General features: G+C 42.2%; 1 protein-coding gene across 3 annotated transcripts in view; it reads left to right on the plus strand.

Annotated features, from left to right (window-relative positions):
* The first annotated feature begins 2,735 nt into the window (after positions 1 to 2,735).
* The window catches only part of LOC106589071 (myosin-11), a 39,924-nt gene continuing 16,049 nt past the window's right edge, over positions 2,736 to 26,610 (plus strand). For 2 of the 3 annotated variants that reach the window (XM_014178763.2, XM_014178751.2), the window contains exons 1-11: positions 2,736 to 2,992; positions 8,001 to 8,410; positions 8,923 to 9,079; positions 16,852 to 16,879; positions 21,252 to 21,351; positions 21,544 to 21,567; positions 24,197 to 24,289; positions 24,477 to 24,540; positions 25,202 to 25,300; positions 25,732 to 25,875; positions 26,432 to 26,527. In XM_014178763.2, coding sequence (XP_014034238.2) covers positions 8,066 to 8,410; positions 8,923 to 9,079; positions 16,852 to 16,879; positions 21,252 to 21,351; positions 21,544 to 21,567; positions 24,197 to 24,289; positions 24,477 to 24,540; positions 25,202 to 25,300; positions 25,732 to 25,875; positions 26,432 to 26,527 — 1,150 coding nt within the window. In that variant the 5' untranslated portion in view covers positions 2,736 to 2,992; positions 8,001 to 8,065. The remainder of the gene's footprint in view (positions 2,993 to 8,000; positions 8,411 to 8,922; positions 9,080 to 16,851; positions 16,880 to 21,251; positions 21,352 to 21,543; positions 21,568 to 24,196; positions 24,290 to 24,476; positions 24,541 to 25,201; positions 25,301 to 25,731; positions 25,876 to 26,431; positions 26,528 to 26,610) is intronic. The other variant, XM_014178755.2, reaches the window with a different exon arrangement.

The raw sequence follows: 26,610 nt of genomic DNA on the forward strand, positions 1-26,610 counted from the left end.
TTTATATTATACATTGGAAGTGTGTGCAACATCTGTATAAATACGAATGAGTACAGTGCTGCTTCACACTGCACCAGAGAGCAGCAATGTTTGTTCTGAGCTTAAATTAGAACGCAATTACATTTCTATGGGGACAAATGTATCTACAAACATATGGCTCTGTCAACTGTTCGTCCATCTATGGCTACAAATGGTAGTCAGGGGGGCCGCGGGGGACACAAAGTGTATGTATGGTAAATTACTTATAGAACTCCGAAAATATGTATTTGTGTTGGATAGTTTTCAGATCCCATATAGATTGTGCTGTATAAGGAGAATTTGGTTATGGACTAATACTCGTGTCAATAAATCATTACATTTTTATGCCGTTTTTGGAGGTGAGGGACAAAGCCAGCGAGATTGATTGGCACTTACGATATGCACCAAGTACTGTACTTGTGCATGGCAAAACCCTTCATCTCTCTTTACATTCTTGTAATCAACAACATGATCATCAACAACAACAATACCCTTGTTTGGAATGGCGTCCATTTCCTCTTCTACTGTAAGTAACCTTCTTCCAGTCATAAATGTTGACACCCACCCTCATCACCACCTCCTCTGCATACCCCCAGTCAGACACTTTCTGTCAGAGATGAGTTGAGGCTGAATGAGGCAGGCATCTTGGAGAACCAGAGGAGGGGAGTATGTCTTGGCTCGGACCTATCAGAAGGGCTTCTTTCTCGGCTACAGGCTGTGCCTGGATTGCTGCCTCGTCCACCTCCTCCGTCCTTCATCTCTCCCCCCGCCCCTCCCACTTTTCTTGGGTCATACATCATGTCTACTGCCTGAGATACAGTCTGTTGCACTGTCATTAAAGGGCAATGAATAAACCAAGAAACAAACAAACAGCGCAGTGAGAGGAGAGGTGGAGGGATGAGCAGGGCTCAGGGAGCAGAAAGTCTATACAGACTAAATAACTCCTAACTGTGGTGTGTGCTGGAGAAATGGCGCTTTGAAAATAGTCAGCACAAGTACATCATGAAATATAACTTCACGGAATCAACACCCTAGGAATAAGATGACATTTCACAAAAGTGAACTATCCCTTTAAACACACAAATTGCATGCTAATCTGTCGAGGTGATGTCATAAACATCATATGAATGTATATTGATAATAACCAATACTGATCACCAAAACTCTCATAACAAAGACTGATATATTATCTAATTATTTATGTTATGATAAAAAGCACTGCGATGTCATCAGAGGGAGATGCTACATGTAAATAGTGCAGAGTTATCCCCATAGAAGCACCCCTACTTGTTTGAACAATACCATTGCTGCTGGACCATATTTAGTCACTGGGGCCCAGGCCACCTGCACTAGACTTTTAAGCTGCCCAGATTCCATCCAGACCCGACAGTCCTTATATGGCACAGTGCGTTGCGTCTCTGCATTTCTCTTTCTCTCTCTCTCTCTCTCTCTCCTTCCTTACTACACACCATCCTCCCTGATCTTGATGTTGACCAGAGACCCAGCCAGCAGGTTTCCAACCCCTAGTCATCCCCCTCCATCTTGGTCCCTTGAACTGTCATCGTCATTTTGCACACATACCAATGGCGATGTGCTGTTTGGCACGGGAGAGAAGCCCAGTCATGGCATCACAAAGCAAGGTGATTTATTGAGCCAATCAGGAGGTGTCCTTATATAGGACGTTCCATTGGACTAGAGATAGAGGAGCTGGAAAGAGGGAGAAGAGGAATGCGATGTGTGTAACAATATGGGGACACACAAACACGTGGTACGCATTCCCTTCCTCCCCCATCCTCCCCCTTCCTCCCTCGTCCTCCAGTAGTGTGTATCAAGGGGAATCTCCCCCCCTCTCTAAAGTCCATCAAAATGGATTTTCTCCTCTGGTAACAGCTGGGCTGCCTTGTTGGGAGTGGGACTGGACCCTTGTATATACAATAGAACTGTATGTCAATGGGACTGGACCACAGAACCTCTGGGACAAAGTGCCATCTAACATCATCATAAGTGTCATGGACATCAGCCAATGGAGATGAATTGCCCATATTATTTATTTTGACAGGCCTAAGTACCATCAATTGAACAGACAGACTGTAGAGACACAGACTGTATATATATCCATGGGATATACTGAGATTCCCATGATTTAGAGTTCAAAATTGAGAAAAAGGGAGCTAAGTTTGAGTTAAATTGATGTAATTTCCAAAGGTTCTGCGTGATATGATGTGTGCCGAGGGCTCTTGGTGTTGATGGAAGTGTGCCATTTGGAAAGAGACAGTGACAGTGTCAATCCTAAACATCATCCTTAAAAACGGACAAATGACACTGATAACCACTGCTTACTATAGATGTTGTTGCATCCTTGAGCTCCTCGGGCCATATTCCCACAGTGGGTCCATAGGAGGGTCATATAGTCCTTGGATGACTCATCACCCACATATTCAACAGTTTCTATGAAGGTTTAATATTAAATTATTACCATTAATTTAATTGCACGTACAAGTAGGCTATACATATCTACTGTAAACACACCCCATAACGTTTGCCATTATGCTCAATGAAAGAAAATTAATATGAAGAGATACTAAACTGTGCTATGCATACCAGATTACTTTAAAGTGTGTCCGCGTCAAATTAAAATACGCATGTGCGCGCAGCCAAATTGCAATTCGTTCTGCTTTTCAGCGTCAAGCACGCTGTGTACATTACAGTACCACGGAGTTTTCAAACAGTACCGTCTTGGACAGTACTTTCGCGCTCTGCGGTAGAATTTGATGCTTTTCTGCTGTAAGATCAGAAAGAGGAGGGTCTGCGCGTGCGACTCCACCCTCCGGGTTTAAATGGTAAAGCGAGGTATTATACCAGGGTAATTTGGACTGTTAGTCATTGGAGTAGGCTACCCTGTCAACCGCAGGACGCTCCAAACCATAACTTTCCGAATCCAAATCCCCCCTGCTGATTCGAATTCATCAAATTTGTAAGTCATTTATTTTTATGCAAGGCCATTGTTTTACTTTGATACAAGTTGGAGAGAGTGAGAGTGCACTTGTTGTTTTGCGCGCACTTTAATTACGCACGCTTAGCGACATTGATTGTGGCTCTTGAAACGTACACTTTTTGTTCATCATATGTAGCCTATATTGTAATTCCTTCATGTGTTTAGGTTTCACACACTGCATGTATTACTGAGCAAAATGGCCAGAAAATAGATATCAGATATCAATTGTCACTGTTGATCTCTGTTACAATTGCATGCTTTTGACAGCTGTTTTTGCACGACTCTAATGTAAATGCAGAACAAGCCAAATCACCCCAGAAGAAATGACTATCAGTGGTAGTCTATACAATGTAACTGCTGTGCTGACATCTGTCTGACGCAGTCATATGATGATGTGGTTCAAGAGTCTGTGACCTCTGCATGTTGGCCATCTTTATCAGCGAATTCTTCCCTTTATCAGTGCTGCACAACATTGCCTAACAATGCCTTTCTTTACCATGTTTTCTATACCCTAACCAGTAATGCTATACAGTAGTCATGTTATTTACACTGTAACAGCTTGACTGAATTATTTACACCAGAAGTGCCATGCCATAGGGTATAGGAAGTAAGGGGAAGTCGACTTTGTATATCTGAAAGAAGAAACAGGCTGAACGCTAACCAGGGTGTTTCCTGTTCTCCTAATATGGTAGTTTAAAGCTGTCTGTCTTGATGCCGAACTTTGTGGTGTGGTGGCTTAGGGTAGACTTGTCACTTGTGAGACTTGTATCCTCTCCAGTTTGCAGTAAAACAAACCAGCATCAAACTGGAAAATGTCATCATAGTAGCTGAGGTTGACCTGATGTTGAAACATAACCTAGTAGTTTGCTGACAGGAAAAGTGATTATCATATGATTATGCTGCATGGGAGTTTGAGTAAAGCAAGCATGTGGTTTTCTATCTCAGTCTGAGGACTTTGTTACCTCAGCTATCTTGTCTCTGGTTGACTTTGGAGATTCATTTTGACGGTCTTTGTCGATCCACCACAGAGAGCCTGCAGCATCATCTAAATTGTGTTTTCAATCGACTTTCATCCAAGTTTTTTGGTGAACTAAAGCACTGCTCCAAGGCACAAGTGAAAACAACATGGTCTATCAGGTCTATCAGGAGAAGATAAAGGCAGATACTTTTAGAGGTGGAGAACGGCCAAACTGCCTAATAAGAAGAGAGATGTTTGGAGCAAGCAACACGTGAGACACAATAGCAGTAGAACCCAAGACTGAAATGCATCGTACTCTGACTATCTCTGGGCAGGTAGTTACAACGTTAACCTTAATTACTTCTAAATGGCCTAACACAATTGTGAGTTCATAGGCTTCATTCTTCTTCAATATTACAGGACCAGGCTTTTACATTTTTATTTGGATGTACTGGATTGGGGTGTTGTTTATTCATCATCACATACCTCAGCATGCAAATCTATTTGAATCCGGTATCATTACACCTGGTTTTTGCCCACTAGGATAACTGTGTCTGCATTTACATGTGGGCCTGTTGCAGTTCATCAGGACTCAGAGCGCAGCAAATCAGTTGCCTGGCTACCCAAACTCCTTGCTCCGGCCAAACGCTACGTTTCTTCTCCACAATGAGTCTGGATCTGAGTAATTCCCTGACGATTTCTAGAACGCAAACACATTCTAACTGTTCTGATTGGGCCCAGAAACCCGACTGCTTTTAGACATTTTTTAATTGACTTTGATACTCTGATTAGTTAGAAATGATCCTATTGCTGATGACTTTGTTTTGTCCAACACTCCTCATTTTGACATCACCACAAACGACTTCAATGATGGCAGTCTCAGACTGAAGTATGTAGCGAACATAGAGCTGAGTTTGAGCCATCAGGCAAGAAAATAAGGGCCTTAGTGTTAGTTGATGCAGTATACCAGCCGATATACCAGAGTAGGGAATGTGTTAGATACTGTGATAGTTTGGGAGAATTACCTTTATTAGGCCTAACTCTTATCCTGGCATAGCTGAGTGCAATCCACTTGAGTCGTCAAGGCTTGATGATAAAGTGTTTAGTACAGTAACTATTAGGAAATTTGTTTTTGCAATGAAGCCAGGAATCAGGGAAGGGATGGAATGATGAGGGAGAGAGTAAAGCCTTTCACAGGCCCAGGGGTCACCATTCAGCCCCTACAAATAGAGAGGTCAAGTGGTCTCCTGGGCAACCAGCCCATTCATACACAAATAATTTAAACAGTGGTTTATTTGGAACTTAGCGGGTCAGTGGATGTGCGTGCAAGACCACAGGAGGTTCCACTCTTTAATTAAGATGGTTCCTACTCAATCATACTATTCTGTGATGAGTTGGACATTTGGCCCAGTCTGGTTAAAGATCAGCAGTATCAAGGACTCAATCACTCCTTCAGGTATTTGCTGTACATTGCTGTAGTGTACTAGATACCAGGGTTAGATACGACAATCAATGAGTTCTTATCTGATGATACATGAAGTGACTCCTTATCTTCTGGCTTTGCTTCATGGAAAGACCAACTTTGCTACTGAGAATTTCACCATAATTTTACTGTACCCTCCCCTTCCTCCTCTTCTCCTCTCCTCCCCTCCTCCCGCTCCTCCCGCTCCTCTCTTCTCTACCCTCTTTTCCTCTGCCCCTCATTCTCCTGACAAGTCTTGACAAACAGAATCTTCTAAGACTCCCCTCCTCCACCTCATCCTCCCTCCTCATTTTCTCTCCCTATCATGCTCTTCAAGTACGGACTTATAAGTCTCTACCCAGGCTGGACTGCTTCCTATCAGCAAACTGCCACCCTGTCAACCCCCTACTCAGACAGCTGTCGTCAGTGTACGCTGGCTGAGAACAAAGGTGAACACGCATTGACACAACAAGATGAAGAGCGAGACAGAGAGGGGGGGGGAGAGAGGAGAGAAGGGGGTGAGGAACCACTGACCATGCGTTGACACGACAAGAAGGGAAGGAAGGTGCTGAAATGTTAAGGATTAGGGATAAGAGTGAAAGATGGATATACAAATAGTAGAGAGAGGGGTCTAAGTTGTTTGAGAGGTGCAGAAAAGTTCAAGGGAGTGATGACACTTGTCTTGCTGCATCTACAGTAACAGCACTGGAGGGGAGTGTCAGGAAAAGTCCACTTATCCTCAGTCAGTAAAGGAAATAGTTCATACTGAATCAGCTGTAATGTCTCCTCTTCATACACAACCTTGCACTACTGTGTTAGAGCTGCATGGTGTTGTGTACTAGTACGGCCCCAGTTTATTCTGTGCTGTGCTCTACAACCATTGCAAATAAGGAACAGGATAGAGGACAATGTCCTTTTTCCTAAAAATGGTGTTTCACTCTGGCTAAGTGGATATTTATGCTTTTGTGGGTAGTTTGGCTCTGGCAGGTCCCAGGGAACGCAGTGACAATCTTTCCTAGGAGGACTTGTGACTTGTTTGCATAGTTCCCATTTTCAGTCCTAGAAAAGGCATGCCAGTCTGTAACTGTGACTGGGCTGGATAGGAATGATGGGTGCAGGGACTCCATGATGTAGTGCAATGGATTATAGTCTGAATCTTATCGAGCAAGAGTAGTTTGATTTACCAGCACAAAGGTCAACATTTATCATTATGTCTTATGTCTGCATAGTCTGATTGGACTTTAAAAGATCATGTGTGTCAGAATCATTTAGACACTAGTACTATAAACTGGATCCATTGCAGTGGAGGCTGCTTCCATTGATTTCATTCCAGCCGTTATTATGAGCCGTCCTCCCCTCAGCAGCCTCCACTGACCTATTAGGGTGTTAAACAAGTTATTACCAAGATTCCAGTAATGCATTCATAACAGCACTGAATGATAAAATACTAGCACTGAGTTTGCCATAGAACTGTGCACCTGCCGTGGCTCCATTTCCTACAGGTATGACTCAGAGCCCAGCAGCTAGCTAGCTAGCATCGCTCCCACCACCACACTACACTGTACAGCCACAGAGAAGAACAGCACAGCGGCAGGACCATGTGAAGCATGAACATGAAAACCCCCCAAACGAGCTCTCCCTCTCCGTCCGTGTTATCATTTTGGAGTAAACTCCATATTGCGTGGACCAGCTGTAGACATACTCTTCCCTATAAGGGCTTTGTTTGGGAGTTGAACTTGCCTGGCTGTTTAGGTCCATCGAAAGGCCTGCTCCAGAGAAGCAGGCCATATATGGGCATCACAGCACGGGACTGCAATGTAGCGTATGGTGCTGCACAGGAGAGAGAGGGAAAGGGAAAAAAATGGATTTTATTGTTGTTGGAGCATTTTCTTTCTGATTACGGTATGGGTAAACCCCTCACTTGTAAAAGTGTATAGTACTTACAGTACACGAGTTGAGAAGATCGATATAAGTCCTTATCGCATATGGTACAGTTACTTAGAACTCATTTCCCAGAGTCTATCTTCATATCTAAACTAGGCATGGTTGTAGTCTCCCTTGTGGCTCGTGTGTGAGCGTGTAGGAGGCTAAGCCCGAAGAGGGGGGTCTGTGAGAATTACTGTATTCTGGGAGTTTCTGGATGGATGAAGAAATGTTATTAACCCTTTGAGTGTCCATGCCTTCTGTGGGCGTATGGCTGGCAGTGGTAGGAGAGTGTATATGTAGTGTCTGACTTATACACCATTTAGTTAATAACCCCTTGAGTATGTTTTTGAAGTGCTTGACTGAAAACAGTTTTCTGTGTGAGAAAGTATTTACAGAAAGAATCATGCAATTTATGGAGCTATGCCACTTCTTTTGATATTTTTGTAATGACTCAAACTACTTGACCCCTGACCTGTGATTGCCATGCACGACCCAGACCATAACCCCCTTCTCTCAGAGTCAATGACTAGCCAAACCATAAACGCATAAACCAAACCAAGTCAATCCAAGCCAGTCTTTTAACATTTTAAAATGTCTTCTCTTTCTCCCACCTTCCCCCCTATCTCTATCCCCATCTACAGCTGCCCCCCCCCCCCCAAAAGACAGAAGATCTTAGAAGATCCAAGATCCTCCACCGACCACCAAGATGGCTAATAAAAAACAGATGACTGAGGATGAGAAGTTCCTCTTCCTGGACAAGGACTTCATCAACAGTCCCATGGCCCAGGCCGACTGGTCAGCCAAGAAGCTGGTGTGGATCCCCTCAGAGAAGAATGGCTTCGAGGCGGCGAGCGTCAAGGAGGAGCACGGGGACGAGTGCTTGGTTGAGCTGGCCGACAATGGGAAGAAGGTGACGGTGAATAAGGACGATATCCAGAAGATGAACCCTCCCAAGTTCAGTAAGGTGGAGGACATGGCCGAGCTCACCTGCCTGAACGAGGCATCGGTGCTGCACAACATCCGGGAGAGGTACTTCTCCGGACTCATCTATGTGAGTTGGACTCTACTTTCACACAGATACATACAGTCATACTTGTACAGTACACACTCTACACAACCTGAGGTAAATGAATTCTGTCCCACTGGGACAGACGTCAATTCAACGTCCATTCCACTTTGGTTCAACTTAATTTCCTTGAAATGACGTGGAAACAATGTTGATTCAACCAGTGTGTGGCCAGTGGTATAGGCCCATCTACATGAGAAGATATGGTCGTAGAAGCACACAGACCCATAAATACTCAGTCTTCACAACCTTAGAAAGAGGTCCTTGCTACCAGCAAAAAGGACTGTGATACACATGACAGTCAAGGGTAATTTCAAACACAGCAATTTAATAAGTGTAGAATAACCATGGTGGCTTATTATCAATAATAAACAGGGTGGTTCGAGCCCTGAATGCTGATTGGTTGACAGCCGTGGTATATTGGCCATATACCATAAACCCCAGAGGTGCCTTATTGCTTAATAATAACCCTGCTCATCCTTGTTTTCTCTCTGCAGACATACTCTGGCCTGTTCTGTGTAGTGGTGAACCCATACAAGATGCTGCCCATCTACTCTGAGAAAATCATTGAGATGTACAAAGGGAAGAAACGCCACGAAGTCCCCCCTCACATCTACTCCATCACTGACAATGCCTACAGAAACATGATGCAAGGTAGGGTCATCGTTCATAGTTACACCTCTTCCTGTTACTGTAGCTTCTTTGTCTGGGAAGGCAGGGCTGGCGTCGATTCAATTGACTGAAAGGGAATGTTTGGAATTTCAGTTTACCTGCTGAATTGACTGAAATGAATGACATTTGATTTGATCCCAACCCTGCTTGAAGGCCATGGTATCTCACCACAGCTATTCTTCCTATCTCGCTAGCTACTATCTTGGGAGAATTAAAAGTGGTTTGCATAATATCAGCTGCTACAAAACAGTGATTGCAACAGTCTTGTGTCAGCTGTCTTTAGGTCAACAAACCAACAAAACAACATTTTCAATAACTCAACGATAGCTAGCTCTTCAATACTCTTCAAAAGGTACAATATTTTATAAACTCAGCAGCAGCTGAACTGCAGTGCAGAATACTGCAGAGATATAATTAAGCAATAAAGCCCGAGGAGGGGTGGTAAATGGCCAATATATCACAAACCCTGAGGTGCCTTATTGCAATTATAAACTGGTTACCAACATAATTAGAGCACTAAAAATAAATGATTTGTCATACCTGTGGTATACGGTCTGATATACCACGGCTGAGCCAATCAGCAATCAGGGCTCGACCCAACCAGTTTATAATGCACATGGGCCATATACCACAAACACCCGAGGTGCCTTATTGCTTAAATATACTGTAGCCTTACACGCTATTTCAATGCCCTCTATGGTCAAAAACCTCTCTTCCTGTAGTATGTGGGCTGTGAAACTGCATAAAAACAATGTGAAAACGGCTTACTTCAATGAAAGTTAATGAACAGAAGCAGAAAAATCCTTTTAGTAGCTCATTCGAAGAGAAGTCTGGACACGAGGTGACAATGGGCTAACTCTGCTTACAGTAAATGCCAGTAAAGGGCTCTTGGCTAGCCCCTACAGTGCTAAGACTGTGAGAAGATAAGAGGCTAATATCCTGATGTGGACAACTCAGCGTTTCCCACAAGGCTTTGTTATGTGGTGCCAGAGGTCAGGGGTCATGCGGACCTAGTTGACCCCAAGGATTTTATAAGAATTCTGGGGGATTTTCAGAGGAGCTTACTGACATCTGGTATTAGAGAGATTGAGGACAGGAAGTCGGAAGACAGTTCCTGTTCGAATCTTCAATAAAATATGCTCTCCATTTTTCCTTTTCTGTCTGTTGCTTTAGGATTAAAGATAAACTATGGAAGTTTTAAGTTGCTAACTTCTGACAATATTTCTGTCCATTTTTAAATGACTCATTTTGGCCCAAAAGCAAAAGTTCCCAGAGACAAACATTTCCGTATTTACCTCTTTGATTCAAGCATTTTGTATAATTTCTTGTAAATTCTAATCAGATTGTGGATATCAGCCCCTTTTATGTTTTAAATTCTACATTTGACATTTTAGCTATAAGTAAATGTTAACAGTTTATTTAAATGATCATCACTTTTGTGACCGTACATGTCAATTATGCGAAGATAAATGACACTATACAACAACATGTTCTCACAAGGGCTTTGTGGTTTTATCACATTTCTACGACTGTGTCTTTTTTACAGCCAGTCACTGTGTTGCTTATCATGCATCAACAAAACTTAGATCTGACTTACTCAAACAAATCAATAACCACACCAAGCAGAAGCAGATAAGGCTGTTGTTCCTCTGCTAAGTTTGTTGGCATACAACGTTCCTTACCAAGTCACTACTTCAGAATGGTTACACTTCACCAGTTTTACACCACTGAGCCAAGCTGAGCCAAAACATATTGCACTGGCCTGCTTACTCGTCTATGGTAGTTGTGAAAAGAATGTGACACAAATGTATCTGAGTCAGCACAGTATGGTTCAGGTTGGCACGATGGTCTAAAAAGAGTATTAGTGAACCTAACATTGCAGTCAAAGAGCGGCTAGTCACCTCCTTGGGGAAAAAACAACACCATCTCTCCTTTAGACCTCATTTTGACCCTTTTCTGACCAATGGGGTCCTCCCAGAACATGACCTTGGAAGCACATTGTAAATGATGTAAGAACCAACCTTCTCCATTGTTCAAAGTGCTGCAGCATGATGAGAGAAGTTAGAATAAGCCCTGTGATGCTGGCCAATCAGAAACACAATGACCTCACTCCTACTCGAGCTCAAGTTCCCTATTATGTAGTACCGGGTTTAAGTACTGGATACATTTCTAGTCATTCATTACAAAGAGGAGAGCAAACACACTGACTTGATTATCCTCTGTTTTTATCAGTCACTCCAACTTCATAAACTTGAAACCCCATGTTTATATCATTTGGATTTAGGTCTTAGATGGACTTTCTTACACTCGTAAGTCACAGGTTAAGCCTGTGTGTGCGTGCAGGATACCGTGCTTGTGTGTGTGCGTTATCTTTGAATTTATACACACACACACACACACACACACACACACACACACACACACACACACACCAGATCCCCCTAGGAGCTGCCTGCAGTTCTGTGGGTTCTTGTCAGATAGCATTTGACATTCCAGCTTAGTCAGAAGTAACACATTACTGTGTGTGTGTGTGTGTGAGCGCATATGGGTGTGTGCACGCAGCTCCTAGTGGGATCTGTCAGGTGAACAGGAAACAAGGCAGGTTGAGGTTAAACAAAACCACAACAAGAATGTTAAGCCCTCATTGGATACATTTATGAATTGTGCCACTGACACGTTTATAACTACCTTTGAGTAGAATAACAAATAGTTAATCAATGTTTTTACCAGTGATTTTATTTTTTATTTTATTTTTTTACTACGTTTTATCTACGTTGGTCTATGATTGTTACTCGATTTGATCTGTTTTGAGAAATATGGAGTAATTTAAACAGCATTTTAAACAGCAGCTAGCTGTAAAGATCTTTTAAGTTGCTAGATGTGTAGGCGTGCTTATATGAAGTGTTTCTTTCCAAAACGCTATATATCCATTTTCAGAAATTTTGGAAAATTTGATTTTATTGTTTAAAGAACTTATGAAAGAGATTTGAGGTTTTGAGTTTTTTTTTTTCACTGTCTAATCATGGCATGGGGTTGTTCAATCACAGACATGTATTTGTTTGAAATCTATCACTTGATGGTTTCATTTCGGAGAGAAAAATAGTCATGTTTTTTGCTAAACTATATTTATCTGCCTCATTCTCAGAGAAATAAGTAGTACTGCTAGGTTTTACAAAGCCAAATGTAACAAATAACTACGTTTTTTTAATTAAAAAAACTGTACAAATGATACATTTTGTGACATCTATCTAAAAATGACTCAATACAGTAATGAGTATGTAAAACATTTACATTGACATTTTAGTCATTTAGCAGATGCTCTTATCCAGAACAACTTAGAGTGCATTCATCTTTGGTGACCCCATATCACAGTCTAAAATACACTGAGTATACCAAATATTAGGAACACCTTGGATTCACCTGTCAGTCTATGTCATGGAAAGAGCAGCTGTTCAGTGTATATACACTCAGTGTATAGAGTTTAGCAAAAAACAAACACATTTTAATACACACCTAAAATTGATCAATAAAAATGTCTGAGAACAATAATATTTGAGGGGGCCCAAAGCAAAATGTTGCAAATTTCCTGCAATTCTACTCATTTTGTCATGGTGTGGAGAGAGAAATGTGCAGTTTTACAGCTAATTTCCTGCAATTGTATACAATGTCATAGGGTGGAGATAAATGTTTTTAATATGATATCTGACAGAGAGTGACTAACAAAATCAATAGGGGCCCTCCGGTCGGTAATTCGACCATGATAGCTGCCTAGACTAATTTAACCCCCCCCAAAATGTTGCTGACATGGGCTGACTGTCAGTGACTGACTGACACAACAACAACAAAAAATGCAGATGCACAACAACATTTTCGAAATTGCACCTTGTGTGTTCTACTATTCTAACTCCCAACAGTAAGTTAAGACCCCGACTCAACTTATTTTGTATTTTTTATCAGCGGGCCTACAAAAGCTGCCCATCTCTGGTGTAGTGTATGACTCGTACTTTCTGTTGATATGCTGTATGTGTAGGAATCTACCAACTTAATTGCATGTACACACAGGAAATGTCAGTGTGTGCACACAGCTATGGTGTGTGCATCCAGGGTCGTGAGTAAACATTATGACGATGGATGGTCAATAGCTCGCTGTCTACTCTGTCGCTATATTTAGATTTGAGTGTTGGGAGTTTTTATTGTTAACAGACTGATAGGATTTCCCACGACAGAATAGAGGAGATGACTAATGGTATGGTCCAAACAAACCCTTTAGGGGGGTGTCGCCCTGTCGCCGTGGCGATCTCTCCATGGGTCTACATGTACATTAAGAGGAGCAAGACTGTCAACAACCCTTGCAGTGTCTGATATGGCACCCTATTTCCTACAGTGCATTCGGAAAGTATTCAGACCCCTTGACGTTTTCCAAATTTTGTTACATTACAGCCTTATTCTAAAATGGATTAAATAAATAACAAATCCTCAGCAATCTACACACAATACCCCATACTGACAAAGCGAAAACAGGTTTAGATTTTTTTTGCAAATGTATTAAAAATAAAATACAGAAATACCTTATTTACATAAGTATTCAGACCCTTTGCTATGAGACTCGAAATTGAGCTCCGGTGCATCCTGTTTCCACTGATCATCCTTGAGATGTTTCTACAACTTGATTGGACTCCACCTGTGGTAAATTATATTCATTGGACATGATTTGGAAAGGCACACATCTCTCTATATAAAGTCCCATAGTTGACAGTGGGTGTCGGAGCAAAAAACAAGCCATGAGTTTGTAGGAATTGTCCATAGAGCTCCGAGTTAGGATTGTTTTGAGGCACAGCTCTGGGGAAGCGTACCAAAACATTTCTGCAGCATTGAAGGTCCTCAAGAACAAACTTCTTCCATTCTTAAATGGAAGAAGTTTGGAACCACCAAGACTCTTCCTAGAGTTGGCCTCCTGGCCAAACTGAGCTATGGGGGAGAAGGGTCTTTGTCAGAGAGGTGACCAAGAACCCGATGGTCACTCTGACAGAGTTCCTCTGTGGAGATCGGAGAACCTTCCAGAAGGGCAACCATCTCTGCAGCACTTCCCCAATCTGGCCTTTATGGTAGATTGTCCAGTTGGAAGCCATTCCTTAGTAAAAGGCACATGACAGCCCGCTTGGAGTTTGCCAAAAGGCACCTAAAGGACTCTCGGACCATGAGAAACAAGATTCTACCAAGATTGAACTCTTTGGCCTGAATGCCAGCGGCAGGGACTGGGAGACTAATCAGGATCGAGGGAAAGATGAACGAAGCAAAGTCCAGAGAGACCTCAGACTAGGGCGAAGGTTCACCTTCCAACAGGACAACGACCCTAAGTACACAGCCAGGACAAAGCAAGAGTGGCTTTGGGACACGTCTCTGAATGTCCTTAAGTGGCCCAGCCAGAGCCCGGACTTGAACCTGATCGAACATCTCTGGAGAGACTTGAAAATAGCTGTGCAGCGACGCTCCCCATCCAACCTGACAGAGCTTGAGAGGATCTGCAGAGGAATGGGAGAGACTCCCCAAATACAGGTGTGCTAAGCTTGTAGCATCATACTCAAGAAGACTCGAGGCTGTAATCACTGCCAAAGGTGCTTCAACAACATACTGAGTAAAGAGTCTGCAAAAATGTATAAAAACAGTTTTTGTTTTGTCATTATTTAATCCATTCCGAATGCACTGTATGTAGTGCAGTACTTTTGACCAGACGCAGCCTTGCCTGTCTGCTACATAATAACAGATAATAGTCTTATGGAGTCTACACTTTCTTAAGTGTCTTAACATGGTTATCTACAATCAGAGTCTCTGACAATTCTGTGAAATCTTGGCTCTCATCTCTCCTAGGAATACTCACATTCCTTCACTAAGGCTTAGAAATTTGCCCTGCCTGCTCTTTGAAGTTTGAAGGGAATATAGATGGGAAGTTCTCATGCGATTGGGTTTTGTGTAAAACGTTTCAGCTGGTGAGGATGATTGAAATGTTGTTTTTCCAATGCCATTGTCATAAGGGGAATTTATATTCATCTCTTAAATGTTCTGTATGACGGTGATTTGATGACAGGTCTTGGCTTTATCTCTCTGGTGAACTCGTGATTGGGATGAGACTAGAGTGACCTTGGAATTTTCCCTTTAAACCAATTGTAATTTGGGAGACTCCTTCTCATATCTCTGTCTGTCTCTCTCTCTTTTTTCTTTCTCTCTCTCTGTATTTTATTTATCTCGCTTTGCACTAGGAAATGGGGTGCCATTTCAGATTGGCCCCTACTCTGTTTGGCGTTTCCCCCTCTCCCAATGCCTCCCGTTCCCCCGTGAGGTTCTACTCCCTGGCTCAGAGTTACATTTGGTGTCAGTGTTGTGTTTGAATCTGTTTTGAGCGTGTTTGGAAATGCTGCACAGCCCTGGATGCCCCTCCTCTCCCTCTCTCCCCTCTGTGCCTTAATTAGGAAGAAAGGGGAACAGACAGCATTTTGCCGTGTGTGGAATGGAACCTAGCCCACTGCCAAGTCACGTCCAAAATGAGGAATAGCATCCTAGCGCTCAGTTCTTTCCAGCCTGAGCAAAGCCATACAGGCTAGCCTGGCTAGTGTAGCCTAGCGTAGCACATGCCCAGTAGGACCAGGGATGGGAATGATGGCCAGTAAGGAGAGATTTCAGTATGAGATTTCGGAGTTACGCTAAATGACAAAACATACGAGCCATGGGCTTTCTATTAGCAGTTAATTAAGGATAATGCACAGGGGGATTAACTAACCCTCTCTGCCGCTCCTTATTTCTTTCACTCTCTCTTTCTTTCTTGCTCTCCTTCTGCCCCCCCCATAGGTCATGTTTAGATTGCACTGGGCTCCAAATACTTTAACTTGATAATTGAACTAATAATATCCAAATGGTCTTTCTTCTTAACAGCATTCCCCAGACTCCAGACACACACAAGCACATACACACCCTGTCTAGCATTTAAAGGGGGATACTGTTTCGTTATATCCCTACATGGACCTTTAGTATTTTCCTAGGATTTGTGACATAGTCTATTTTTAGGATCACATATCAGGAATTGATAGTCATCGTATTGCTTAACACATCAGGTGGACATCTTTGATTTTGGAAAATAAATATTGTCTTTTTTTGTTGTCTTGTTTTCATGTTTTAGGCATGGGAAAGCCCTACCAATTTCTCACTTGAGCAGATGATTAAAGTCATGCCCTGTTTGTACAAAGGTTCAACGCATGGCTGTACAAAGATGTGAACGCTTGGTTGATTTCTCTGGAGTAATAAAGCGTATGTTTCATATGATAGGCTGTGGACTGCACTGTACATCGAGACAAGAAACAACAGAACGTCATCATCGCTTATAAGTTATTACTCAGGAGCACCACTACTGAATACATCATATAGGAAGAGTTATAAAAATGAAATACTATCCAAATATATAGGTAGCAGACAAACATACCAATACTGTATATGATTTACACATGTTTAGAAATGATTAATATATATATCATGCTAAAGCAACTTAAAGTAGAGTGAGTATGTTTTTGAATTTGTGGCCCTAGTGGGAATTGAACCCACAAGCACCATGCTCTTACCAGGACCAGAAAAACACAACTTCTTCATTAACCAATCCAATTGTCTTACTATATGGTGTACTGATGTCAGATGCCTGTCTTTATACTGCATATGTGCATGTATGAGCAACCCTATCCTGACATCAGGATTTGTATTTTTTTCTGCAGATCGTGAGGACCAGTCCATTCTTTGCACGTGAGTAAAAAAGTATAACATTTGACACTATCCACTACACTTCACACTATACAGTACGTTTGATCCTAAAATACACCTTGTTGTTTTTTCTCCCCACATTTTTCCTAGACGTCACATGGTTGGATGAGGGGGATGTTGAAGATAGAACAGTAACAGTTATGTAACCAATGGGTTACATAAACACACACTGTGTCCGAAATGGAATCCTATTCCCTATGGGCCCTATGGGCGCTGGTCAAATGTAGTGCACTACATAAGGAATAGGGAGCCATTTCAGACACAGCCACAGTTAAACAAATGAGATACCTCTAACGTCAACATGACCTTTTTCCAGCCTGCTACTGCACTACCCTAACACACTGTGGTCTGCCTGGTGGGAATGAACACTTTGGGGGACAACTATGGTGACATGTCTTATTGGTTTGACAATAAGGATGACAGGAAGTTCAGTGGGTATTTTGGTGAATCTTAGCTGAAATACTCATGTCATACAGATGTAGGATTTTAATTTGAGACAGTTTGCTACAGCTGGAGAATAATCCTGCAGCATCAAGAAATGTGAATTATTATGTGGCAAATAATAAACATTTTTGTAGGGGTTGGTACATTTTTGGTTTATGGCAAATAGTCTGAAATTTCTAAGTGGAAATTACAAACTTTAGAAGTCGTTTGAAAACTCAAATACACTACAAGTTAGCATTTCCTGCTGTGCATGACAATGCTAAGCAACAAAATAGTGATCAAATTAAGATCTTACATCTGGGAACCATTATCCAGGGAGTTGTGGGGTTAGAACACTTCTCTTCTCCTCTCTTTTCTGCTCTCCTTTCTACTCTCCTCTCAGAGAGACAGGAAGTGTGCCCTGTCCTGATTATAAAGACAGATTCGTTTTTGTTTGGGCTCCATTTTGTTTGTTTACTCATTGCAGAGCAATTATTGAGAATCACTCTGGGAGAGAAATAGAATCTCTTGTCTCATTCTAGTTACTATATAGGCTAGGAGTTGTCAGGCCAAAAATTCAGGAACATCTTTGGGCCGTAGTTCTAGGGGTTTTAGCTCGTCAGGTCTACTACACATAACAAAACCCAATAAACTTCAGCACCTCTTGGCATGTTGTTTGTCTCGTGCCTATTTACAGTACTCTACAGTACGTCAGAGCACCTTTCCTGTCAAGCATCCAGTGTACCCAGTAGAGGAAATAGGAGGGTCCCTGTCTAAAGTAGACTGCCCTGGAGCTCCAGGCTCCTTCTATTCTAAACCGATTGATGCCAGGATGCAGCATTCTCTGATCAAATCGACTCACTTCCTGAAGTTTTGCCTGAACAATTTACCAGAGGAGGCTTATTTGGAGAAGTGGGGTTTGTTTGTTGTAGTCAGGGAATGGGAGGTCGGTAATGCAGTAGGGTTGTGGATGGAAGCAGGGATGTTTGGAGCTATAGGGTTTCAAAATTCCAGAAGTGTTCCTAATGTTTCCCCCATGTTTTTCCAAAATCCCTGTTGAAAGATTCCTGGAATCAGTAGGGGGGGAAAAAATCATTTCAAAAATCATCCTCCAACAGGGATTTCAGAAAAACCTGGGAGCTTTTTGATTATTTTTTTTTTGCCTCTAGTTGGGTCAGCTAGGTATAAGCATGCTCTCTATCCATATATAGGAGAAACGTACACTACGGGGAATTCCATGTATGACATGCTCCCTGAGTGTGTATAAAATGAGACTGATGTATTATAAAAACATATGAACCAGGGACTGACTGTGTTGTCGTCATAGTAGACAGGGGTTTGACCTGGTGACGATAGCATTACTTTGTGAAGTATATTGATAAACATGACATAGCACAAGTCATGGCATACATAGTCAACATACAGATGTTGGATCTTAATTTGATCACCCTGGTGCAGGATAATTTTTCTACAATGCAGAAAATGTAAAGGTTGTAGTGTATTTGAGGTTTCAAAAGAGTTCTGAAGTTTGTAATTTACACTTCAAACTTGATTTTCCCATACGAAAATGTATTAACGTCTACAAAAATGTCCATTAATTATAATCCACATAATTCACATTTCCTGTTGCTGCTGGAGTATTTTCCTGCTGTAGCAAACTGTCTCAAATTAAGATCCTACATCTGTATGGCGGCAAACAATGTACTGTACCATCATCTTTTGAAGTCTAGAGATTTTAATTGCATTTGGTATGACAATGTAATAGCATTTATATGACAGCGCTGTTTATAACAGCATTGTGTAGGCTTTGTGACAGACACCTCTTATAAATGGTTAGTTTTGTAAGATGCGTTTCACATAAAAGTGTGAACATGGACAAAACGTGCTAATGGACTGCTGTTAGGGTGTGGTATGTTGACAATAAGATGTTATACACAGACACACACTGCAGTTTCCCATTCCATTGCTGAGTTTCTCCTCACAATCCTTAGTTACAACCAAAATAACAATGCATAGGTAGTAGCCACATAGCTCACTAAATCCTTGCTTGGGGTCTTGACATCTCATTTATATGGGGTCATCTCTTTCTCTTTACAAGAATTAGAGTGTAGTAAGAGACCTAGCATCATTCCCAAAAGTGAACCAAACCTGGGTTCAAATGCTATTCAAACTCTTTCAAATACTTTGAGCGGTTGCTCTATTCTGCCTGGAGTGCCAGATGGGCGGGGGTTGACTTTTTGGGATTATTCTATTATGTCCAATAAGCCAGGCAAGCTCAATCAAGCACAGACAAGGTATTTTAAATTATTTTGAATAGCATTTGAACCCAGGTCTGGAATGAAAATGGCCAAAGCCCAGGATGCTAACCAGCCATTTAGACCAGTGATCCACGGTGGCCACCCTGACCCTGGATGGTTTAAGACAAACTGTGTTAGAAGAGGAATCCCCTCACTTAGATATACAGAATGGGAGGTCTCTGTCTCAGGGCCTATAGGTCTCTCAGAGGATATTTTCAGGGATTATGGAGTTCTGTGTTTTTACAGTGTGTTGAGGCCTGGGTAGTGTTGTTCTAGACCTGGTGTAAGGAGTGACGCTGTAAGTGGTGTGTGAGTTGAGGCCTGTGTGTGTTGATGCACAGAGTTAGTGTAGTGTGATTTTAGGTTTTTGTAAGACAGTTAATGTTGGGCCTGATGTGAGTCTTGGTCTGTTGTATTTCGGTGAGGTATGAATGTTATGACAGAATTTTATGATAACATTCATAATGAATGTAGGTCTTCGTAGGAGTGTAGTGTGAATCAGACCTGATGTACAGTATATGCTGTAGTATGAGGTTACGACCTTGTATAGTGTGAGATGAGGTCCTGTGGATGAGGTACAGATGTAGGATCTTAATTTGATCACACTTTTATTGTTAAGAATTTTCCTGCACCTCAGGAAAGACGGATGAGCTTTGTGATTTACATAAATTCACTGAAAACTTGCACTAACACACGGTTATATTAACAGTGTTGCACTTTTCATGTAGTCTACTATTGGCCAGCTAATAGCCTAACCACTGATCAAGCAACATTATGGACTAAACGTTAAAATTATTATTTTGCTATGACAATATACGTCAAATTAAGATCTTACATCTTTATGGTGGATACTGGATAGATTCCTGCCGGCCCAGTCGGCCCCATGACAGACAGCCTCTGGTGGATCTTACGAACACCTCTCCTTTTATGGAGTTGTTAGAGCCAGCTGGACTCTAGGCTGGGATCATTCAGACAGCAGCATTGCGGTTGGCGTCTCCAGCATCTAGAGATCAAAGGCCAATAAACTACTCTCCCTCATCCTTCTGTAGTTTCCTACCTCTGTTAAATATGTCCAATACCCACCCTTGGCCTTCTGGTTTAGAAGTGTAGGATATGTCTTATACATTTGTTCCCTGCCTTAGTCTTCCTTAAGCCTCAAATACACTGGATTAGAAATGCTGTTTTACTTGATCTGTCTTCAGTGTAGATGGGTCTTTTCAGGTTATCAGACTTTTCATTGGACCCCCTGGTCTGGTAGTGGGGCAGTCCGACCCTTTAGTTTCCTTTCATCATGGTATAAAGCAGTAGGTAGGGCCAATCATTTGGTAGAGGCACACAGGAAGAGGTTGGATGGCATTACATTACTTTGGACAATGACAATAACATTGCGCTTGGGTGTTGATGTTGTTATTTCACTCAGTCACTCAAGTGGTTCGCGGTTTAATTAAAGTGAGTTATTGAACTGTGAACAACCTGTCAGTTCTGTTTTCTCTCTCTCTCGCTCACCCTCTGTTTTTCTTTCTTTCTTTCACTCTCTCCCTCTGCCCCCCCACTCCTCTCTCTTTCTGTTCCCCTCTCACACCCACCCTCTCTCTGTTTCTCTCTCTCTCTAACCCGTGTCTCCTGCTCTCCAGTGGGGAGTCTGGTGCGGGTAAGACAGAGAACACCAAGAAGGTCATCCAGTATCTGGCTCTAGTGGCCTCTTCTCACAAAGGCAAGAAGGACACCAGTGCTGTAAGTATACTGCAAACTACAAAGTTTTTTTGTATCGTTTTTGCCATTGTGCCGTCAATGACAAGTGGCTATTGTGTGTCAAAAGTGGGGATCTCCCCAAGCCGGTTTCTATGCTCTAAGGGAGACTTGGCCAATGTGTGAGGAAACTGCCCCGTTGAATGATAATTCTGTACCGCAATTTCCTCCAAATAGACACAGCCAGGAGCATTTGTCCACGTGAGTAAAAAAAGGGAATGACCCAAGTGTGTTTTGCGTGTGGTGGTGTATGCGTGTTTTCTCCTAGAAATAAGGATTGCATGCGAGAGTGGCTCACTGACAGGTCTTTTGTAGTAAAAAAATATATTTCTGACAAGATCCCCCTCCTATCAAGTTCCCCATCTCCTTTGTTGTTGAGCTCAAAATAATACATTTAAAATGTACAATAACATGAGCAATATCATCCCATATCCCCATTGTGTAACAGTGTGCTCATAACTTCCTGATATTACCAGTTATGGACCTCACAACTACAAACTGCATGATAGTGATTTTTTTTATTAACATGCAGCCCTCTCATCCAAATACAAAATGGTAGATAATGTCAGATGATTTACTTTATATTCCCCCTGAGTTTGGTTGTTATTGTTATGTCGTCCATGGTTTTCCAAAAACACTTTCACTGCCTGGGGTTGGAGCCCGGCATTGAAACGGTTAACCACCACCACAGATCAACAGAGCACAGTGTGAGCATGTCCATCTACCTTTTTCCTGTCTATCAAACGACATCATATCCTGTCACCGAACCCCCCTACCTCATCCCCTAATCCTAACATCCACCACCTGCCATTTTGTCCTGTGGGCGTTGTGGCGGCGTCTTGCTCCTCCGTAGCGTTACACAGTAGTTGTTCTACCACTTTTGATGATTTGCACCAGTGTGGAATTTTTCAGACACCATGTGACCTACACGTGACCTTGTGATCTCTGACCTTTGACCTTTTCATCACAACAGCCAGCTCGCTCTCTCTTCGCCCCTGATTTAAAAAATAAATAAAATCAAAATAAAATCAAAAATACATGCATTTTCGGACAGCTCTCTACTGTCAGAATCATGCCTGAGTGAGATTCAAATAGTTGGGGGTACGGGGAGGGGAGGGGAGTAATAGTCATCATTGTACAGCAATGAAGGGATTAACTTCCAGGTCAAGGGTCAAAAGATGTGTTTTTCTTTGTCATTACCCCTCAAGACCTTCAGGAGATGCAGTGAAGCCCAATCATAATTTCATTGTCCAGCCTTCTCTACTACCCACTGGGCACACACTGGTTGAATCAACGCTGTTTCCACGTCATTTCAGTTAAATTACATTGAACCAACGTGGAATAGACGTTGAATTGACGCCTGTGCCCAGTGGGTACTTAGTATGAAGCAATGTATCGGCCATGCATTCTAAGTAGTATCCTAGTGTGGAGATTAGAATGTAATACATTTTTTTAGAAGCCTACCACCAGCAGTGAACTTAATACGCCTGCTTTAGAACTAGAATGTGTCTCTCTCTTCTCCTTCCTCCTCTCCTCCTTTATCTCTCCATTTCAACAGCATATTAATGACTGATCCTTCCTGTCATCTGTCATTTCCCCTCGCTGTTTCTTTCTCTTTGCTTTTCTGTCTCTTTTCTCTCTCTCAGTGGCTGTCTGAAGCGAGCAGGGCCTTCTTTTCCCTGCTGAAATGTAAAGTATCTGGTTGCTACTCTCTTTTCACTCAAGTACCAGTAACTTATTCTGTTTTAAAATCCATTAACTTGGGTGAGGTTTATCTTTATCTTACTGGGAATTTGTCAATAAGGAGATTTGGCTGATGTGTTCTCATCAAATAGTTTTCTCATAGATCCAGATCTGAAAGGCATGTGACAGACACCTCTGAACTACAGTTAAATCATTTACCTCATTTACATTCATTTGCCCTGTGGTTTTGCACAACATTGTCCTGGTTTCAACTCTCCAGTCTAAAAACACTCATTAAAAAAACAGGTGTCAGGACCACAACAAGCTATCATTCTCGGCTAGTCAAGATGGGAGAGTTTAAGCCATCCACTGCTCCCCCTAAGCCAGAGGAGCATTAAGTATGTGGGTGTTTGTGTACACGTGCACATTTCCGTGTGTGTGTTTGACAGAGGTATGCCTGCCTCTGACCCAGCCAGTAAGCTAACGCAGGCCCTTTGATCAAACTGCATATTATCAGATCTGTACAAAGCCTAGAGAAATGCAAAATATTTGATTTCTAGGAAGCACCTTTCTATAGAAATAACAATCCTGTCATCTCTGCGGACCTGGAACACACCCACTGCCTACCTACTAGCACACACTCATATCGCCACCCTCTGCTCTGGCCCCTCTCCAGACCAGCAACACTCTGAATCTACCACCTCCAGCCACTCCCTCCTCACATCCTTCCCCTGGCCCAGCCAGCAAACACTCTAGTGGGCCTCATTTGAACAATCAGGCCCTGGTTGTCTCAGTTTGAGGCAGATTAGTAGTGAAATAAGTCATGTTGGTAGGACATGTGTCCTCAGTGCATAGAGACTAATAGGGGATTAGACGTTCTGGAGTAGTAGGTGCTGTCCGCTCAGTTATAATGCTATTAGGCCCAGTCACAGTGTAGATGTACACAGTGTAGAGATGATGATATAGGAGTCGAAACTGTTGAAAACAACTGGGTTTGTTGTTTAGGTTCTATCTTTAGAAAATGTTCTTTTTTTCAATTGACTTTCATAGGGCTTGTGCTGCTGTTCCAGCCTTTATTTGACTATTCTATTCACAAATGAATGTCACAGATTTAGTTTAATGTTTGTCATTACGTTGTTATGTCCAGGGGGAGCTGGAAAAGCAGCTTCTGCAGGCTAACCCCATCCTGGAGGCCTTCGGGAACGCCAAGACCATAAAAAATGACAACTCTTCACGATTTGTGAGTTCACCTTTCGCAGACGTGTAGGCCTAAAGTATTTGAGTGGGTCACAGAGTAGTGTCCACTTTTCATTAATCAATTCATTAATTCAAACTATTGATTCATGTCATTTGCATAATGACCCATATCTTTTTTGTGTTATTTAACATTCATCTGACTGTAATCCTGGTGTACTTGTTCCCTTTAGGGTAAATTCATCCGCATCAACTTTGACGTGACTGGCTACATCGTCGGAGCCAACATTGAAACCTGTATCCTTACACAGTGTTACATACTGTAACTCTAAACTGGGGGATCCAGGTTCAGAAAAACTGTTTTTTTGTGTTCACTACCCTGGGAAAACAGCTACAAAAGCTCCTGTGACTTCTGTGTTTGAACAGTAAACATGAACCCAGACCCAAACCTGCGGTATTGGACTGTTGACACATTCCTGTTAGAAGTGTCATGGGTTCTCCTGTGACCGACGGTCAACACTGGGGAGGTCGTTGGCATCTGCACAATGAGTCTAAAAAGTGCTGTCACTCCAATAACTCTTAAGTTCCCATGGAATGGAATGATGAGATAAGAAATGTTTAGGTTGGAATTATGTATTTGGGTCATGTTGTTTAAAGCTGTTTTGGCACAGAGCCCTATTTGTAAAGGTTCATACCTACTGTAGTTACAAGGTGCTGAACCGTCCATGGTATCACATACAGGTTGCCAAGAACGTATTAGAAATTGAGATAATGAAGCTCCAGTGTCATCTAATATAATGTATATTCTGTGTATAGTTCACCGTGTATGTTCACTGTAAGATGACAAAGTAGACAAGCTTGTTTGTAAATATGTTTCTTTGGACTGTTTTCCTCTCAAGCATAAACTTGAAACTCCATCCAGAGCATTAGAATGTATATCCTTAACGGCTGTTCTCAGACCTGCTGGAGAAGTCTCGTTGTATCAGACAGGCCAAGACAGAGAGAGCCTTCCACATCTTCTACTACATGGTCGCTGGGGTCAAGGACAAGCTACGCGGTAAGATCTGGGTTGTGTTCCCTATTCCCTAGGTAGGACCCATTTGACCAGGGTCCATAGGGCTCTGGTCAAAAGTAGTTCACTCTGTAGAGAATAGGGTGCCATTTTGGATTTAGATCAGGGTTCCAGATCAACCTGATTGTCATGGTGGAGGAGAGTAGGCGATTTAATCTGTAGTGCAGGACGGCAGTTGTGGAAGTCCCACTTTTCATTCCATTGACCCCAGACAACCAGAAGCGGAATCATTCTGTTTCACAATCAAATATTATTATTTCTTGATAATACAGAGCTCGAATTTCTAGAACTCTCCACTCCATCAATGAAAACCCTCAACCGTTGTTCTTCCAGATGCGCTCCTGTACGTGATTGAACGTAGAGCTAGAATTTCTAGAACTGTCATAATTGAAAACACTGAATCGTTGTCATTCCAGAGGAGCTTCTGCTGGAGAACTTCAGCGCCTACCGTTTCCTGATTGAGGGCCATGTCTCGATCTCGGGCCAGCAGGACGACGAGATGTACGAGGAGACCATGGAGGCCATGAACATCATGGGTATCATTGAGGAAGAGAGGACAGGTACTGTATTAATCAATAAATTAATCCATTTATCAAATCAACAAATCACCACAAAAAGTCCTGCATGTGTCGATAAACATCATGGGCCTCACTGAGAACAAGAGGATAAGTAGTTCATTAAATGAATCAACAAAAAAATGAATTGATACATCAATCAATTATTCAATCACCTTAACAAGTCCTGCGTGAGACCATGCATAGCATGGGCCTCACTGAGGATGAGGGGATAGGTAGGCTAGAGCACAGGGCCATTCTATTCAATCACAACAAACTCTTCATTACTAGGGCAGTTACACTATAATGTTATACGATATAACATTAAGGAATAACCAGGCTATGACTTGGGTCTAGGTTTTTTTTCTTCAAGATCACATGGTCAGGATAACCCGGTGGCCCTACATCAGCACGTCAAATACATTACACAGTAAACTAGGTGTGCAGATCTTAGATAGCTAATGGTGACTGACTAGCTAGGCTGCCAAGGCATAGAATATGGCATGTCATGGCGGCCATTTTGATTTGTCCCTGTACTCTCTGTGCTGTCTGTGTCCTCTAGGCATCCTGAAGGTGTGCTCCACGGTGCTGCAGTTGGGAAACATAGAGTTCAAGAAGGAGAGGAACCAGGAGCAGGCCACCATGCCTGACAACACAGGTTAGAGGAGGACATGAGATGGCAGATAGTGCACAAGTTATGTATATATTATGTTATTTGACATTGTATGTTATAGTACATGT

Source organism: Salmo salar, chromosome ssa02, assembly GCF_905237065.1.
Source record: "Salmo salar chromosome ssa02, Ssal_v3.1, whole genome shotgun sequence".
Lineage (NCBI taxonomy): Eukaryota > Metazoa > Chordata > Actinopteri > Salmoniformes > Salmonidae > Salmo > Salmo salar.